We start from the raw sequence: 18,053 nt of genomic DNA on the forward strand, positions 1-18,053 counted from the left end.
CTTTGCATCCTCTCTGGCCCCACCCCCTCTCGGGCCCCGCCCCCGTCTAGGCATTGTTATTCAGCCTTGGTTGTGGGAGCAGCCCCTCTTTGATCTTGGTCCCGCCCCTCGCTCGCCGCCTGGCGCCGAACGCTCTCTAACCAATCAGCACTCGCGGGTTGGCCTCCGCCTTCTCAAGCCCCGCCCTCTGCCTTTAATCCTAATCGCTTCCGTCCAGCCGCCTCAGAGCCACGCGGCGGGTCGCCTGGGAGGTGTTTTCTTCAGAGCTCGTTGGCGCCACTTTCCACATCCTCCGGCTGCTGTCTATTTGCATTTGAGAATCTGATTTCCTCTCCAGGACGGGAGATCCTCAGTCTCCTCTTCCTAGGACTCCAGTATCCCGGGACCGACAGCCAGGAGCCCTAACCCTGGGATCCCGGGCTCCTGGAGCCAGGAGGCATCCCGGATCTACGCCACCTGGATTGAGCTTCTTGAAGACCTCAGCCACTTGGGCGTCCTCAAGCCTTCCCGGAGCCAAAGATCCCCACGTCCTGGTCTGAAGAACTGCCCCCCAAAAGAAAACCAGCGCAGGCGCTCTCAATTCCCAGTTTTCGGGGGTCCGATACCACTGGGGAAAGAAAAGGGGTCTCGGCGCACAGCCTAGGGAGCTTAGGACCCTCCAGCCTTCGAGAGCCAGCGGACCCACGACTTCAAGGACCCCCTGCAAAGTTCCCGCCTCGACTCTCCGCCTCAGGAACATTGCACCCAGTCTCCAGGCGCTCAAGGAACCCCCCAATCGCGGCTCAGCATGGTTGTGGATCCCCCTAAGACCGACACCAAAGGGGTGATGGCGGTGGATCCCACCGCCAACGGTGCCCCGGCGCTGGGCTCCGGAGAAGACCAAGGCGCCAAAGCAGGTGGTTGCTGCGGTTCCTGGGACCAGGTGCGCCGCTGCCTTCGCGCCAACCTGCTGGTGTTGCTCACGGTGGCGGCGGTGGTGGCCGGCGTGGTGATAGGGCTGGGGGTCTCGGCGTCGGGCGGTGCTGAAGCGCTGGGCCCCGCGCGCTTGATCGCCTTCGGCTTCCCGGGAGAGCTGCTGCTGCGTCTGCTGAAAATGATCATCCTGCCGCTGGTGGTGTGCAGCTTGATCGGAGGTGCGGCCAGCCTGGACCCTAGCGCGCTGGGCCGTGTGGGCGCCTGGGCGCTGCTCTTTTTCATGCTAACCACTCTGCTCGCGTCCGCGCTCGGCGTGGGTTTGGCTTTGGCGCTGAAGCCCGGCGTCGCCTTTACCGCTAACAACGGCACGATCGGAGGCACCAGTGTCCCCAAAGCACCCACCAAGGAGGTGCTGGATTCCTTCCTGGATCTCGTGAGGTGTGTTCCCGCCGGGGATTGTGGTGGGAAGGGCCCGGTGCAAGCGACAACGATGGTTCGAGGGAGGGAAGGATCCTTTTTTTCTAAATCTATGTAGCTCAGGATGGCCCCGAACTCATGGTAATCTTACTACTTCCCCCTCTCGAGTGCAGGGATTCTACGTGTGTGTCACCACGAGTGGGGGGGGCTTTAGATCCCCCCCCCAGTGAGACACGCCTTCTAGAGTCTAGGGAAACCCAAGGTAGTGCTAACAGGACCTCTATCACGTTGGAAGGGTGAATTTTTACGGAAGTTCCCTGAATTTGGGGGCAGGTCTACACAAGAAGGGCTTATAGAGGAAGAAAGAAGAGTAACCCTTCCTAGTCTTGCTATGTTTTTGGAGACAAGTTACAGGGTCTCATACAGCCCAGCATGGCCTCGAACGCCCGATCTTCCTGCCTCCATCTCCCACGTGCCTGGGATAACAGAGCATCATTTTGCCTGTTACGTAGCTCAGGCTGCTCTCCTAGTAGTTCTGCCTCAGCCTGCTTCCTCGACTTGCAAAGTGTGTGTGTGTATGGGGGGGTGTCTAAAGAGATACAGGTCTAAGGAAAAGAGCCAGAGTCAAGCCCTCCTCCAAAAAAAAAAGTATGCAGCTCCACAAAAAAGAAAAACAGCTGTGCAAACTATTGGGAGGGAGTTTTTGGATGGCAAAGGGAACAGAGATAGGGCTCCTGGGTAAAGGTCTAAGGCCTCTGTACTCTGTCAGGAGTAGTTGGAGGCTAATGGGGATGTAAGGGGCTCCCTGGTTCCCAGTGATGAGTGTCTTTGCACGCCACTCAGACACAGCTTCTTGCTCTCTCTCGGCCAGCCAGCCTCCCTGTGCCTTCTCTCTGGCTTACCGTCTCTCTACCTCCGGCACACTCCCTGTAGAACCTCCCCCAGTGTGGGGAGTGATCCTTAGCCTTCTCGGGCCCCCTTCCCCCCAGGACTCTAGACTCCGGTCCACGTGGCCTTGCCATGAGGTCTTCAGATTGGGGACTTCCTGGAAGGAAAAGAGAAGGGGCGGAGGAAAAAGTGAGTCAGAAACAGGGCATCCTCTGTTTCTGGGCCACGGTGGGGACTGAGATGGAGGACTGTCTGGGCTCTTCTTGTCCCTAATGAGTGCCTCCTGGCTGGTGGAGATTAGCTGGGTCCTGGGCCCTGCCCTGGACTGCCAGCGGGCACACCCACCTTCAGGCTGTTTATGAACTGAGCCTTTCCCTCCCACCCAAGCAAAACAGCTGGAATGCGCTTGGCTGGCTGGCCACCCTCGGTCTTAGCCAAGAACACGTCAGCTGGCAGGCAGGTAAACACATCGCACCTCGGCACACGTGGCACACATACAGGCAGGGGGCTGCACACTTTGACACTTTGCTGCTCCCCCCCCAGACAGGGTTGCTCTGTAGCTTTGGAGGCCGTCCTGGAACTCACTCTGTAGAACAGGCTGGTCTGGAACTCAGAGATCCACCTGCCTCTGCCTCCCAAATGCTAGGATTAAAGGCGTGCGCAGGAATGCCCGGCACACTCTATGTTTTTATTATTATCATATGTGTATGAATGTCTGGCCTGCCTGTATGCCTGTGCACCACGTGTGCCCGGCGCTGGCAGATGCCAATAAGGATTCTCTGGGCCTGTAGTTACAGGTGGTTGTAAGCTGCCATGTGTATGCTGGGAATCGTCATCTGGATCCCCCCACCACTAGCACTCTTATAGAGACACTTTTGGGGGAGTGTTCAAGGCAGGGTTTCTCTGTGTAACCCCGGCTGTCCTGGAACTCGGCTCTGTAGACCAGGTGGCCATCACTGCAGCCCAGCTTGGAGCCGCTTTCAGTGATGCCACTAGTCGCATAAAAGCTTTAAGCCCATGTTCTAGAGGGTAGTACAAGCCAGACAGTGGCCTCAGGCCTCTAAGACCCAGCACTGGTGAGATGGAGGCAAGAGGATCAGGAGTTCTAGGCCATCCTGGGCTACAAGAACAAGGACAAACAAAAATCCCACCTGTCATTTCCTTGGGCAAGTTTCTTGCCCTTCTGTGCTTAAGTTAACACACCCCCCCGTATGCGAGTGTGTGTGGAGTTTTGCCCCCAAGCCTGCAGCAATACACCTGCAGCCCTCTTCAGTTAAAAAGGCGTTGGCTATGTAAAACAGTAGCCGTGCCACCTGACACATGGCAAACGCCCGCCACACACACGGTCACGCAAGGACAGATGCATATTCATGACCGGAACAGCCGTCCCTTGTCACCAGATCTTAGCCTCTGACGGCCACGATTCATCATGCCCAGGTCCTCCCCCCCATGCTCTCCAACCCACCAGCCTGCCCCTTGGGGACTGCCCTGTCCTCAGCTCTCCAGGAAGTAGCTGATGCAAGACACCCAGGGTATTAAATGGTTGCAGGGGCGTGGAGCTGAGGCCTGGTGTGACCCTGCCTCTGCTGGCCTCTTAAAAGCCCGGTTTTGGTTTGTTTTTTCCTTAACCCACAAACCTTTGGTTCTGAAACACCAGCTTCCTGGGGCCAGGAGAGGCCAGTTGAGACTCCTACATCCTGGCCTGTTGGTGTTGAACTATCTTGTCCTCCAGCTGCTCCAGGGAGTTGACAGATCACAAGTCTGAGGCAAGCCTGTGCTTACCACAGTTTCAGGCCAGCCTGTGTGACTTAGCAAGACCCTGTCTCAAAAAATAAAAAGAGGACAGAGAATGTGGTTAAGTGGTAGAGAGTGACCAGGTCATTGGGTTCGATCTCTAACATGGCAAGAATAAATGAATTAATTAGAGGATTAGGGGAGTGTGTGATGAGGTTCAGGCTTAAGGTACTTTTGTTGCCAAGCCTGATGGACTGGGTTTGACCTCTGAGACCCACACAATAAATGGAGAAAACAAAGCAGTAGGGGCACACATGCCCACCCCCCAGTAAATGTTTATGGCCTGGCATGGTGGTGTGCCCAATGGCAGAGGGAGGTGAGACATTATCTTAAAAAACAGTTACATATAGGGTGTGTGTTGTAACGAGTGTGATTGTAATCCTACTACTTGGTAGGTAGGTGCAGAAGAATCAGAAGTTTAAAGTCACCTTCAGCTTCATATTAAGCTTGAGGCCAGCCTGGGCTACCTGGGACACTTTCTTAAACAGCCAGGAACAAGAAAGAAATTCCCATCACCACTCTCCCACGACAGCGCCTAACAACAGTGTCTATTTCTGCAGGAATATTTTCCCCTCCAATCTGGTGTCTGCTGCGTTCCGCACTGTGAGTCCTCCGGGGTGTGCTAAGGGTTAGCAATGGGCTGGGGATGGACAGAGAACAGGAAACCGGGGTGTAGCAAAGGGGTGTAGCCAAGGGGGCTTTTGGATCGCCAAGGAGACTCATCCATGCCTTTTCCATTAAGAGATGAGACTCTGGGGCCCTGGCCAGACAGCAGTGGGAGCCTGAAAACCTGATTTTGATTCCGGGGACACACAGTTTTCCCCTGACCTCCAAACACACACACGGGGTGGGGGAGTGGGGTTGGTGCTCACATGTGCACACACGCGCGCACACACCCACACACACACACAATTAAATTTTAAAAAGAAGGAAATGAGAGTGTAGGAGAGTCTTGGTGGAGTGTGTAATACTGGCTCGGGAAGGCTGAGGTAAGAGGATAGCGGGTTGAGGCGACACAGGGAGACAGTGTCTTTTCGGGGTGTGTGCTTTGAGACGGGGTGTCTCTGTGGCTTTGGGGGCTGCCCTGGAACTCTCTTGTAGACCAGGCTTTCCTGTAGACCAGGCTGGTCTCGAACTCACAGAGATCTGCCTGCCTTTGCCTCTCGAGTGAGACAGTGTCTAAATAAATGAAACTGGGCGTGAGGGCCCTCACTTCCAGCGCTTGGGAAGTGGATGGGGAGGGACTGGGAGCTCAGGGTTATCCTTGGCTACATAGGGAATTAGGAGTCAGCCAGGGCTATATAAGACCCTGTCTTTGAAAGAGAAAGGAAGGGTGGAGCTAAGGATGCCTGGGCCCGGTTTGTGACTTTGTTCCTAGTGTGGTGCGTGGCAGCTTTGGTGACATCTGACACTGATTTCTTTTTCCCTCACCCCATCTGCAGTATGCAACCTCATACGCATCGAAAACATCTGAGACAAAGGTGAGCTGAGGTGTGGGTGGGGTCCTACGAGCTTTGCCACTGGGCCAGCTACGTGTTAGCTCGGGTTTCATTTGCCAACACTGCACGGTGATCCCAGCAGTACATAGGAGTATAGACACTCCAGGAGTTCAGGGTCATCCTTGGCTACATAGGGAGTTCTGGGCCAGCAAGGGCTACAAGAGACTATCTAAAAAGAGGGGGCGGTGGAGCAGGTTTTGGGTACTGCTGTTCCAGCATGGTAGCCGGGAGCCATGCTGGCAGTTAGCATGACACTCACTGATCCTTCCAACCCTGTCTACAGCAGACTACCAGCTGTTCATGGAGAGAGTACAACGCCACCATGATCCAGGTGAGCAGGACAAGGGCTGAGGAAGCTCTGTCACGTGCCCGCTGTGGCTTCTCAGGCTGCCCAAGTCTTCTGCCACCCCCACCCCAAAAAAATGACAGTGTGAAATTTGATTCAGAGTCTGTAGGTCCTTGGCGCTGGGGATGTCACTCAGTGGGTGGAGTGTTTGTTTAGCGTGAATGTGACCCACCCAGGCTCAGTCCCTAACACCACGTAAACCAGAACTGGTGGCGTGTGACTGGTGGCGGGAGGATCGAGTTCAGGGTTATCTCTGGATATTCAGAGGCCAGCCTTGGCTATAGGAGACCAATGGAATTCCATAGTCCTTAGTGTCTCCTGAGGTTCTGGAGATCAGTTGTTCCTAATGCTTGCTAGGCAAGCCTCCAGTCCTGAGTCACACCTCCCTTCTGCACCCTTCTAGCCGATCCCATCCTCTCTCCCACCTGTCTGCGGTGCAAGTCTAATCCTGTCCATTGCCCATGTCCCCCTTCCCTCTAGAATGTTCTATTTTCCCCCATCCCCTCAGCCTCATCTTGAAACTTTGTCCGCCCTGTTCATTTCCTGTTAGCCAGAGTGGGTAGGATCCTCTCTACAGCCTTCTATTGCTTTTAAAACTTGCGTCGAGTGTGAGGGGGCACGTACCAGGGTGCTCACTGGAGGTCAGAGGACAACTTGGAGTCAGTTCTTTCCGATGGGCAGGCTCTTCCTGGGGAATCAGGCTCGGTGGCAAGTACCTTTACCCACTGAGTTATAGCAGTATTCCCCCCTTTATTTTTTTTTATTTTTATTTTTTTTTGGTTTTTTTTCGAGACAGGGTTTCTCTGTGGCTTTGGAGGCTGTCCTGGAACTCGCTCTGTAGACCAGGCTGGCCTCGAACTCACAGAGATCCGCCTGCCTCTGCCTCTCGAGTACTGGGATTAAAGGCATGCGCCACCATCGCCCGGCTTCCCCCCTTTATTTTAGAGACCAATTGATTGAAGTGTGTTGTTTTCGAGCACGGAGGCCAGCAAGGAGTTGATCCCTTGTGGCTGGAGTTTAGAGGGGTCACAAGCAGGACACCCGGCTTGAGAGAAGTGCTGCTCACTGACTTGCTCTCCATGGCTTGCTCCGCCTGCTTTCTTATAGAATCCAGAACCACCCACCCACCCAGGGGTGGCAGCACCCACCACAGTGGGCTGGTCCCTCCCACATCAACTATTAATCCAGAAAATGCTGCACAGGTTTGCCTGCAGGCCTGTCTGATAGAGGCTTTTTCTTATTTGCGGTAGTTCCGTCTCCCCAGATGAGCTTAGCTTGTATAAAGCTGATAAACAAAAAAAAAATCACCAGGACTCAACTCCCTGTGGGTGACCCCTGACCTCATTTCCTGGGTCCCTGCAGGGCGTAAGACAAGTGGTTGTGCAGATGGGCTAATGCTCTCTCTTCTTCCACCCTGCTCTGCTCTTTTCCCAAAGCTGGGATGTGAGGAAGAGGGCATGAACATCCTGGGCCTGGTGGTGTTCGCCATCGTCTTCGGTGTGGCCCTGAGGAAGCTGGGACCTGAGGGCGAACTGCTCATTCGTTTCTTCAACTCCTTCAATGATGCCACCATGGTCCTGGTCTCCTGGATTATGTGGTAGGTGGTGGGGACAAGGGGTGGGCATGTCCGTTGTACGATATGGGGAAGCCTCCCTGTGCTCCCATGGGAGCCTGAGGGGAACTTCATTAGAATCTAGAGTCTACCATTTCCTGGCTTTGCCACCTTGGATGAGCGGCTTGCCTTCTCCGTGCCTCAGTTTCCCCCTCTGTAAAATGGTCACCATTCTGTATCCCATGGCTACTGGGATTGATGCATTTGCCTTCTTGATCATACTAGAAGGTGATGGAAGGCAGCCAAACCGATGCGTGTAACAGCACGGTTCCTTTTAAATTAAGGGTCTTGAAATGGTGGTGCCCGGTTGCCGTGAAGTGTAGGTGAATCCCGGAAGCACAGGAAAAGAGTTTATCCGGGGCCACGGGGTCACGGAGTTTGCCCCACAGCTGCCCAGGGCACCTGCGTTCCACCCCCTGTGCAGTCACTGGTGTGAATGCTGTCCTTTGGTTTTCGTTAAACGACTTCAGGAAATGAAAGCAAAAACCACACGCAGATGCCTTTGGTTTCCTCTTTGTCCTTCTGGTCTCACATTGTCTCCGCCTACCTGAGCTGGATCTAAAGGGCAGAAATTGAGAGAAAAGAAAAGCTGGCGACTTAAAAAAAAACCAAACACACTCTGGAGGCAGAGGCAGGTGGATCTCTGAGTACGAGGCTAACCTGGTCCATAAAGAGAGTTCCAGGACAGTCGGGACTGTTGTTACACAGAGAAACCTTGTCCCAAAACAAACAACCCCCTAAAAAAAGCCAGAGCTTGTTTGGGACTAGAGAAGAGCGCTCAGTGGTTAAGAGTCCTGGCAGCTCTTCCAGAGGAGCCGGGTCTGGTACCCAGAATCCATTGGGTGGCTTGTGAGCATCTCTAACTTCAATTCCAGGGGTCCATTGTCCCCTTCTGGAGTGTGTGGTCACTGCACCCATGTGGTACAAAGACATATGAACAAGCCCCATTACACATAAAATATTTAAGAAAAGTAAAAGTAACTTTCCAGTAGCTGGAGAAATGGCTCAGGGATTATGGGCGTTCCCTGCTCTTCCAGACAATCCAGGTTTGAGTCCCAGCACCCACATGGTGGCTCATAACCATTTGTAACTCCCGCTCCAGGGGATCAGACCCCCTCTACTGCCATTTTAGGGTACCAGGTATATACATGGTGAATAGACCTACATTCAGGCAAAACACTCATACACGTAGGATAAAATGGAGAACTTTTAGCCAGGCATGGTGAAACATGTCTTTAATCTCAGTACTCGAAAGGCAGACGCAAGTGGGTTCTACATAGTGAGTTGTAGGGCCATCACATCTACGTAGTGAAACCCTGTTTTCAAAAAACAAAACAAAACAAAAAAACAACAGATAAACCAGAAAAGGCCATGCTCATTGGGTATGATTTTTTTGGAGATAGCATTTCACTATGTAGCCCAGGCTTGCCTCAAACTCAGTTCCCCTACTTCTGCACCCAAGCAAGGGGAACACAGGCGTTCACTCCCACAATTAGTACTGTGTGTGGTGCCGGGATCTGACCCAGAATCAAGTAATGCTGAGTCCTCTTTGAGCCATGTCCCCAGCCCTTCACTGGGTCTGGGGCAGGTTCTAGGCTCCACTGCCGAGTCACATCCATACCCCTAGTGTGTCTTGATCGGGAAGATCACCGCTGGAGTAGCCAGATGGGAATGGGATTGAGAACGGCTCCCGAGGCGGCTCGATTTCCCACCCTGGTGCTGCCCGTTCCCAGCTGGGTGTTAGATGGAACTTCCCTGGGCCTTGCGTTTCTCCGTAGGCATTGGGGCCCCTGGCAGCTGCTCCAGAGATCACAAAGGAGTTAATATGTGTACTGTTCTCAGGACAGTACCTGGTCTGTCCCATTCCTAGAGTAAACAGCGGCCAATATTTATTTAAGTGTTTGCACTTAGAAAATTTCTGGGCAAGTCTGAGTGACTAGGACCTGGCCAACCGGCTCTCCCTAGTTGCAGGGGTGGGTGGGAACCGGTGCCTCGCTTTTTTGTAAAGGAGAAGAGCCGAGGAGACCATCAGCCATGACAGCTAGGCAGGAGGGTATTGGGAAGCCTAGCTGACAGCAAGTGCATCTTGGGGTCTTTGCTCTAGGAGACAGGATGATTGTTGGACCAGAAGCGGAACTGTATACAAATGCCTCCCAGCTAGTGTCACTTCATCCTGTAGCAATTCTGAGTTAGTAGTATTACCTTGCCTGGTTGGTGTTTTGTTTATTTATTTTGTGGCAAAGACTAAAAAAGCAGGGTTTGGAGCTACCGCTGAGCCACGCCCCAGCCCCTCGAGATTCTAGATAGGGGCTCTACCAGTGGGCCACATCCCCTCATTGGGGAAATCTAGGCAGGAGCCCTACCATTGGGCCACACTTCCAAGCCCCTCACTGGGGGGATATAAAGAATTTTATGTGTATGGCTATTTGGCCTGCATGTATTTCTGTGTAGCATGTGTATTCGGTATCAGTTGAGGTCGGGAGAGAACACCAGATCCCTTGGAGCTGGATTTCCAGGCTGCGGTGAGCCACCTGATGTGGGTTTTGGAAACCGAACCTGGATCCTGTGGAAAAGCAGCTCTTAACTGCTGAGCCATCTGCCCAACCCCTGGCCTTGGACTTGGCTAGTATCCAAGTGTCTGGGTTAGCAGCTCTGTAGTCCGTTTTAATACGCATATTCAGGGGTGGCTCTGCCAGCTGCGACTGACATGCTTGTCACAGGAACTCCCTAGTGGGCTTGTCAGTGAGCCATGATCAAAGGCTTAGGGCACATTGCAGATGCCACTGGGAGTTAGCGTGACCTAGTCACACCTTTTTCTTTTTTCTTTTTTAACCTGTGAGTGTGTTTCTGGCAGCAGCTGCTTGTTAAAGCTGCAAACCCAGAAAGCAAGTGACTCAGAGCGGTGGGCACTTCTTTCATTTAATGCAGTGTGCACCTGTTCTGGCAGGGATGTGGACGAGCAGGCTTTTGTCTTACAGCTGTGCCACCTTCAAAGGGAAGAAGCGAGTCTACAGGTAGCCGAGTTTCCCAGAGGCCGGTCTTGGAGTGGTGCCCTGGGCAACTCCGGACTTGAGGGAGAGGCTGGGTGGCGAGGTCAGCTGAGGTGCTGAGCACCGGGACTGGCTGGGACAGCAGTCATGGGGTCAGCGCTGTAATCTGTCTCTGTGGTGATCAGGTACGCCCCTGTGGGCATCCTGTTCCTGGTGGCCAGAAAGATTGTGGAGATGGAAGACGTCCGCCAGGTCTTCATCGGACTCGGCAAGTACATCCTGTGCTGCCTCCTGGGTCACGCCATCCACGGACTCCTGGTTCTGCCCCTCATCTATTTCATCTTCACCCGCAAAAACCCCTACCGATTCCTGTGGGGTATCATGACGCCACTGGCCACAGCTTTTGGGACGTCTTCTAGGTGAGGCCTGTAGTAGGGGTCTGGGAGTCGGTAGTGGTGTCTGAAGACCTGTGAAATGTTGTGACTTAAAGGGTCATTTGGTGTGGTCACAGATGTTCTTTTTTTTTTTTTTTAATTCAGTTCTTTTCTGTGATAACCTTTGTGTTTTATGTGTATCAGTGTATGTATGTCCACAGAGGCAAGAAGAGAGTGTCTGATTCTCCTGGGACTGTAGTTACAGCCGTGAGCTGCCTTGTGGGTGTTGGCAATTGAACCCAGGGTTCTGGAAGAGCAGTCACTGCTCCTGACCACCGTTCTATCTCTCCAGACCCCTTATCAGTTGCTTGGGGTCCTGGGTTCCACTGCCCTTGAAAGAAATGAGAGCACTACTTAGTCTCTTTTTCTTTCTGTTTTCTTTTTCTTTTTTTGGTTTTACAAGACAGGGTTTCTCTGTATTGTTTTGGAGGCTGTTGGTCCAGCCTGGCCTCGAACTCACAGAGATCCGCCTGCCTCTGCCTCCCGAGTGCTGGGATTAAAGGCGTGCGCCACCACCGCCCGGCCTGTTTTCTTTTCTTGTATGTGTCATATACGTGTGAGTGCCTGTAAGTCAGAGAACACCCTCTTTGTTTCTCCTCTTGCTCAGGCGAGCAGGCCTTCAAGTTCCTGGGATCCCTACCTCCTGTAGGGGTGCTAGACAGACATTTGTACTGCGTGACTGATTTTTTTTTTTTTACATGGGAATCGGGAATTGAACTCTGGTCTTCGTGTTTGTACAACTACAGCCATCTCCCCCCCCCTCTTTTTTCTTAACCAAAAAACCGAAACAACAAAAACATTTATTCTTGTGTGTGTTTGGACATGTGTGGAGGTCCGGTGGACGACTTGAGGGAGGGGATCCTTTTTTCCTACTCTTGGGCTTGAACTCAGGTTGTCAAGCTTGGCAGCAAACACCTTTACCATAGTCAGCCTCCTTTTCCCTTTTTGTGGTGCTTTGGGTTGAAACCATGACCTTTTGCATGGGCCCTTCCACAGGGAGCCATGGGTTCCAGTCACATGCTTAACCACTGAGCTATATTCCAGCCCTCTTTATTTCCAGAGGAGGTCTCACTATGTTAGCCCAGGCTGCTCTCAATCTTGGAATCCTTGCTGGGTGCGGTGGCGCTTTAATCCCAGCACCTGGGAGTCAGTGGCAAGTGGATCTCTTTGAAGCCAGCCTGGTCTACATAGCAAGTTCCAGGCCAGCCTTGGCTGCATAGTGGGAAACCCTGACTTGGAGGAACACACACACACACACACACACACACACACACACACACACACAAAGAAACTTGGTCCTCGGCTTCCCAGGTGTTGAGGTTACAAGCTTGTGTCACTACATCCAGCTTTTTGTGGGTGTTTGAAGACTTCCAGACACAGGAAAAAGACGAGACAGGTCTAAAGGGAGCATATCTTAATCCTCGAATACGTAGCATATTGTACTCCAAGGACGGCTCAGGATCCCTGTTTCACAGGACCCTGGGTGCCTGCTTTGGGGAAGGGAGGACACTGGAGAGCTGGAAGATTCCCCCAGATGGTGGGAGGAAAGGGAGCTCTGGCAGGTGGGCAGGGTCTCCTGATGATGTGAGTGGCACTCAGTGGCAGGTGACAACCTCAGCTTGGGAGTAGCCTTTGCGGTGCGGGAGTGCTCACCCGGGCTCGCTCTCTGATGCCCTCCATCAGCTCTGCCACGCTGCCCCTGATGATGAAGTGTGTGGAGGAGAAGAACGGGGTGTCCAAACACATCAGCCGCTTCATCCTGCCCATCGGCGCCACGGTCAACATGGACGGGGCGGCGCTGTTCCAGTGTGTGGCTGCAGTGTTCATTGCTCAGCTAAATGGGGTGTCCCTGGACTTCGTGAAGATCATCACCATCCTGTGAGTGCCTCCGCAGAGCTGTCGCGGGAGCCCCGCCCCCTCCCCCACTTCCCATCCCGTGGTGTGGGTGGAGCCTCTCACATTTCTTCTCTCCCCAGGGTCACGGCTACTGCCTCCAGTGTGGGGGCCGCAGGCATCCCTGCAGGGGGTGTCCTCACGCTGTCCATCATCTTGGAAGCCGTCGGCCTCCCTGTCAAGGACATCACCTGGGTCTTGGCTGTGGACTGGCTAGTGTGAGTGGGGCCTTGGGAGTTTGCGGGGGGCTGCTGAGGACTCCCCTTCTGAGCACAGGAAGGAAGACAAGACAGGTCCCAGAGGGAGCATGTGGGACCCTAATCTCCATATGTTCCAGTGGGTGGTGGTAGTGCACATCTTTAATCGCAGCACTCGGGAGGCAGGGGCAGGTAGGTGTATTTCTGAGTTTGAGACCAGCCTGGTCTACAGAGAGGATTTCAGGACAACCAAGGCTGCACAGAGAAACTTGTCTCAACACAGAGCAAAACAGGGATGGAGAGTTGGCTCAGTGGTTAAGAGCATGAACTGTTCCTCCAGAGGACCTAAATTCAATCCCCAGTAACCACGTGGTGGCTCACAACCACCTGTAATGAGATCTGGTGCCCTCTTCTGGCATGCACTGTATACATAATAAATACATTCTTTTTTTTTTTCTAGACAGGGTTTCTCTGTGTATCTTTGGAGCCTATCCTGGCACTTACTCTGTAGACCAGGCTGGCCTCAAACTCGCAGAGATCTGCTTGCCTCTGCCTCCCAAGTGCTGGGACTAAAGGCATGTGCCACCAATGCCCGGCATAAATAAATCTTAAAAAACAAAACAGAAATGGTGGTGATAATGATTAAGTTATGTATTATTGTTCCTCTGTGATAGGGGATGGGGTATGTTTCATTACGATTGGTTTTCTCTGTCCACTTTGGTTTGGATTCTGGAGATCATCTCCAGTCTCCAATCTTGTAAAACAAGCACCTTTACCTGCTGGATAATCTTGCCAATTTTTGTTTGCTTTGGGGTGGTTTTGTTTGTTTGAGACTGTATCTCATCATGTAACCGTGGCTGCTCTAGAATTCGCTGTGTAGTTCAGGCAAGCCTCAAACTCATTTCCTGTCTCAGACTTGGTTGTACTAGAAATAGATGTGTGAACCACTATACTTGGCCCATCTTTGGGTTTTATAAGGAAGCCCAGAGAGGCAGTGAGCTGTCAGACTTTGCAGCCATGACTACTAGGACCGGCAGCTTAAGCTCAGTTCTGTCATAACTATGTGACCTTAATTCTCCTGTGTCTCAATTTCCCCATCTGTACAATGGGAAGAGAGTAAAGTATGTGCTACACAAGTATGAGGTCCTAAATTTGCATCCCTACCACCCATATAAAACCTGGGCCTGACAGGGATGGATGGGTCTCTAGCTCATTGGCCAGCCAATCTTAACTGATGTGATCATGTTCAATTCAGTGAGAGATGCCATCTCAGAAAATAAGGATGTCAGGTGTGGTGGTGCACACCTTTGGATCCCAGCCCTCCGGAGGCAGAGGCTGGAGAATCTCTGCGTTTGAAGCCAGCCTGGTCTACATAGTGAGTTCCGTGAAAGTCACGTAGAGAGACCCTGTCTCCCAGAACAACTTCCTTCTCACTTTGTCATTGTTTGTGCCCTTTTAGGGACAGGTCCTGTACCATCATCAATGTGGAAGGGGATGCCTTCGGGGCAGGGCTGCTTCAAAGTTATGTGGATCGTACCAAGACGCCAAGCTCAGAGCCTGAGTTGATCCACGTAAAGAATGAAATGCCTCTGAGTCCACTGCCCCTCGCCCCAGAGGAGGGGAACCCCCTTCTCAAACAATACCGGGGACCCGCCGGGGACGCTGCCACGTGTGAAAAGGAATCTGTGATGTGAACATCAGGAGGGATTTCTATGCCCTGGAAGTGCATATCTGAAGGCTGGAGAAACTCCAGGGGAGGAGTTTACACGGTCCAGGAAAAACTAGGGGTCCCTATCTCCTTCCTGGAACGGATATCGGGGCCTCATTGCTGAGGTACATGTGCTTATATATGAATGTGTCCACAAATCTTCCCCCATCCTGGCTCCCACTCAAGGAGATAACATTCTCTGTTACCCAGAGCCATCCAGTCTACCTGTCAACCCACTAGAGTCCTAGCCTTTGAAGGCAGAAGTATTGTGATGTGATGCTATCTAATGGCTGTAGCTGGTGTGTGTGTGTGTGTGTGTGTGTGTGTGTGTGTGTGTGTGTGTGTGTGTACACTCGTGTGTGGTGCTTGTGCACGCTGTGACCTTCCCAGTAGTCCCTCCATGACAACAAACACTCCCCCACAAGTCCCAAGGAAAGCCAAGGATAAATATTGTCACTCCAGATCACATTTTTTAAAGCAATAAAATGGTGTCAAATGTATGGAAGATAAGGAGTTCTAAGAATCTAATACCGCGTTCTGGCACACATCCTTTTTTCGTTTTGTTCGTTTGGTTTTCTGTATAACAGTCCTGCTTGTCCTGGAACTCACTTGCTGGCACACATCTTTAGTTTCAGCATTTGGGAAGCAGGTTTGAGGATCTCACTTGGGACAGGACACAGAAGAAGAATCAGGAGCTAAAGGCCAGTCTGGGCTATGACACTGTCGCAAATGTTTTTAGCTAGGCAGAGTGGTGCACACCTTAAATTCTAGTGACCCAGGGGGCAGAGGCAGACAGATCTTTCCGGGCGTGATGCCAGCCTGTTCTACAGAGTGAGTTTCAGGCCATCTGGTGCTGTGTACTGTGTAGTGAGATCCTGTGTTCAGGATCCTGTAATATTTTGACTAAACAGACTGGAGAGATGGCTCAGTGGGTTAAGAGCACTAACTGTTCTAGAGGAGCCAGGTTCAATTCCCTGGGCCTATGTGGCAGCTCCCAACTGTCTGTAACTCCAGTTCCAAGGATGCCCTTACAGACATAGTAAGGGAAGACACAGTTCTATTACAGAGGGCTGGAGAGACGATGGTCACTGGCCACTCTTCAGAGGACAGGCTTCATCTCAGCACCCACATGGCAGCTCCCAACTGTAACAACAGTTCCAGGGGCCACAACACCCTCTTCTGACCTCTGTACTCACTTAGGGGTGGAGAGATGGCTCACAATCTCGGAACACTTGACTGTGTTGGCCAAGCCTTCAGCGGTCGCTCAACCATCCCCAGCTCCCTATGGTCTCGGATGCGCCCCTCTGATGTCCATGGATACCAAGCACCTACATGCATACATGAAGGCAAAACATGTTTACATTTATTACTTTACATATAAGGTCATCAATGTAAGTATGTTAGCCAGGCTCATAGCATGGTGGCTCATATCTTTAACCCCAGCACTCTGGAGGCAGAGGCAGGCGGATCTCTGTGAGTTCCAGACCAGCCTGGTCTATAGAGCGAGTTCCAGGACAGCCAGAGCTACACAGAGAAGCCCTGTCTCGACAAAACAAACACTGGCTGTTCCTCTTCTAGAGCGTCTGGGTTCCAAGGCTCTGTTCCTAGCACCACAAGGTGGTTCCCAACCCTCTGTCAGTTCAGTCCCAGACAATGGAAGCTTGGAGGTCACAGTGCAGGTGGAAGGGAACTGACTTCAAGTTGTCTTCTGATCACACAGCCACAGCAGTTTGTTTATTTATGTATGAGACAAGGTCTCACTCTGTACCCCTGACTAACTTAGAGCCCACAGAGACCCATCTGCCTGTCTCCTGAATGATGCAATTAAAAGCAAGCACCCCGCTATACTTAAAATTTTATTGTTAAAAGTAATCATTGATCCTGGCTTGGTAACATCTGCACTTGGGCCTTTTGGATGAAATGAATAATGTATTATCTTTGGGAAAATGAATGAACCTGTGGTTGTAAGAATTAGTTCATTTTGTTCTGTGTTCTACTTACAAGTCCTGTACTAGGGTTGGGGATGTGGCTCTACCACTTGTAATACACACAAGGTTGTTGGCTTCATCCCCAGCATTGGGGGTGTGGGTCCTGTACAACTTCTAGAAAGTTCATTTACTGCTGTGTCTTCCTGCCTACTTCACTATCCAAACGTTTCCCATATAATAGCTTGCTCTTTTAGGATTCTTCTTTTATTACATCTTTGAGAGGGATAGCTTTCTATATTTTATTTTTGAAAGGGGAGAGAAGGTGGTTATGTAGCCTAGGTTGGTTTTGAACTTCCCATCCATCTGCCTCAGCCTCCTGAGTGCTATGGTTACAGATATCCACTACTTACTTTGCCTGGCTCAATGGGCTTCCTTCCTTCCTTCCTTCTTCCTTTTTATTTTTTTCCTTGATAGAATTCCATTTAGCCCAAGCTTGCCTGGCACTATATAGCTGCTACTGGTCTTGAATCTCTGGTCCTCCTGAGTGGTAGGATTACAGCCACGTGACACTGTGCCCAGTTTATGTTTGTGTGTGTGTGTTTGTGTGTTTGTTTTTTTCCGAGACAGGGTTTCGCTGTGACTTTGGTGGCTGTCCTGGAACTAGCTCTTGTAGACCAGGCTGGTCTCGAACTCACAGAGATTCACCTGCCTCTGCTTCCAGAGTGCTGGGATTAAAGGCGTGCACCACCAACTGCCCGGCTCTGTGCCCAGTTTTATGTGGCACTGGGGACTAACCGTGGGCATTGTGTTATGTATTCTAGGCAACCCTCCAGCAACTGAGCTGCCGCCCCAGCTACTCATACTCATATCTTATACTCAAGCTACCACACACCACGTTTTCCTGCTGTCAGAAGAACTTCACACCTGGACCACCTGACCCCTCACCCATCTGAAATTCAGCAGAGTCCCTAACTCACGGCTCTCCTGGTTGAACTACTTCCCATATGCCCACAAGAGGGCAGCAGTTCCCACTTCTGGGCGCGCCCATTCCCTGTTTGGAGGTGGCCCACAGTCAGGAGCTCCTCACAGGAGACCTCTGTAGCATCCCTCACTCAGTCACATCTGTAGCCTGTTCCATGCACCTCCCCACTCACTCCAGCCACACTGGTCTCTTTTTGTTCGTTTGGTTTTGGCTTTTTGAGACAAGGTCTCACTCCATAGTCCTAGTTGGCTTGAAACTCCCCGGACCTCAGTGTCCCTCCAGCTTTTACTTCTTCCAGTTTATTTTAGAATATTGCGCATTCTTTGACAATTTCTTACGTGTATACAATATATATTGATCATATCCATCTTTAACTCCCATCACCACAGACTCTTCTTTTTTTTTTTTCCAAGATAGGGTTTCTCGGTGCAGCCCTGGCTGTCCTGGAAT

At 51.8% G+C, this 18,053-nt stretch overlaps 1 protein-coding gene across 2 annotated transcripts; it reads left to right on the forward strand.

The window, feature by feature from the left end:
• The first annotated feature begins 205 nt into the window (after positions 1–205).
• Slc1a5 (solute carrier family 1 member 5) lies at positions 206–15,193 on the forward strand. Of its 2 annotated transcripts, none has more exons than XM_013125497.3 (9): positions 206–1,353; positions 4,575–4,617; positions 5,457–5,495; positions 5,800–5,844; positions 7,296–7,456; positions 10,647–10,880; positions 12,579–12,773; positions 12,872–13,006; positions 14,445–15,193. In XM_013125497.3, the coding sequence occupies exons 1-9, from the start codon at positions 788–790 to the stop codon at positions 14,677–14,679; spliced, it is 1,653 nt and encodes a 550-aa protein (XP_012980951.1). In that variant the 5' UTR covers positions 206–787; the 3' UTR covers positions 14,680–15,193. The 2 variants fall into 2 exon arrangements, with proteins under 2 accessions (XP_012980951.1, XP_005086485.1); XM_005086428.4 differs by having other exon boundaries at positions 207–1,353; positions 5,797–5,844.
• Positions 15,194–18,053: the final 2,860 nt, after the last annotated feature.

Source organism: Mesocricetus auratus, unplaced genomic scaffold, assembly GCF_017639785.1.
Source record: "Mesocricetus auratus isolate SY011 unplaced genomic scaffold, BCM_Maur_2.0 Super-Scaffold_100038, whole genome shotgun sequence".
Classification (NCBI taxonomy): Eukaryota; Metazoa; Chordata; class Mammalia; order Rodentia; family Cricetidae; genus Mesocricetus; species Mesocricetus auratus.

Excerpts from the sequence above, each read along its gene's own strand:
- Slc1a5 (XM_005086428.4), top strand. The coding sequence starts at position 788 with ATGGTTGTGGATCCCCCTAAGACCGACACCAAAGGGGTGATGGCGGTG. Across the intron at positions 7,457-10,646 it reads CTGGTCTCCTGGATTATGTG|GTACGCCCCTGTGGGCATCC; the intron begins GTAGGTGGTGGG and ends TGTGGTGATCAG. Across the intron at positions 12,774-12,871 it reads GTGAAGATCATCACCATCCT|GGTCACGGCTACTGCCTCCA; the intron begins GTGAGTGCCTCC and ends TTCTCTCCCCAG.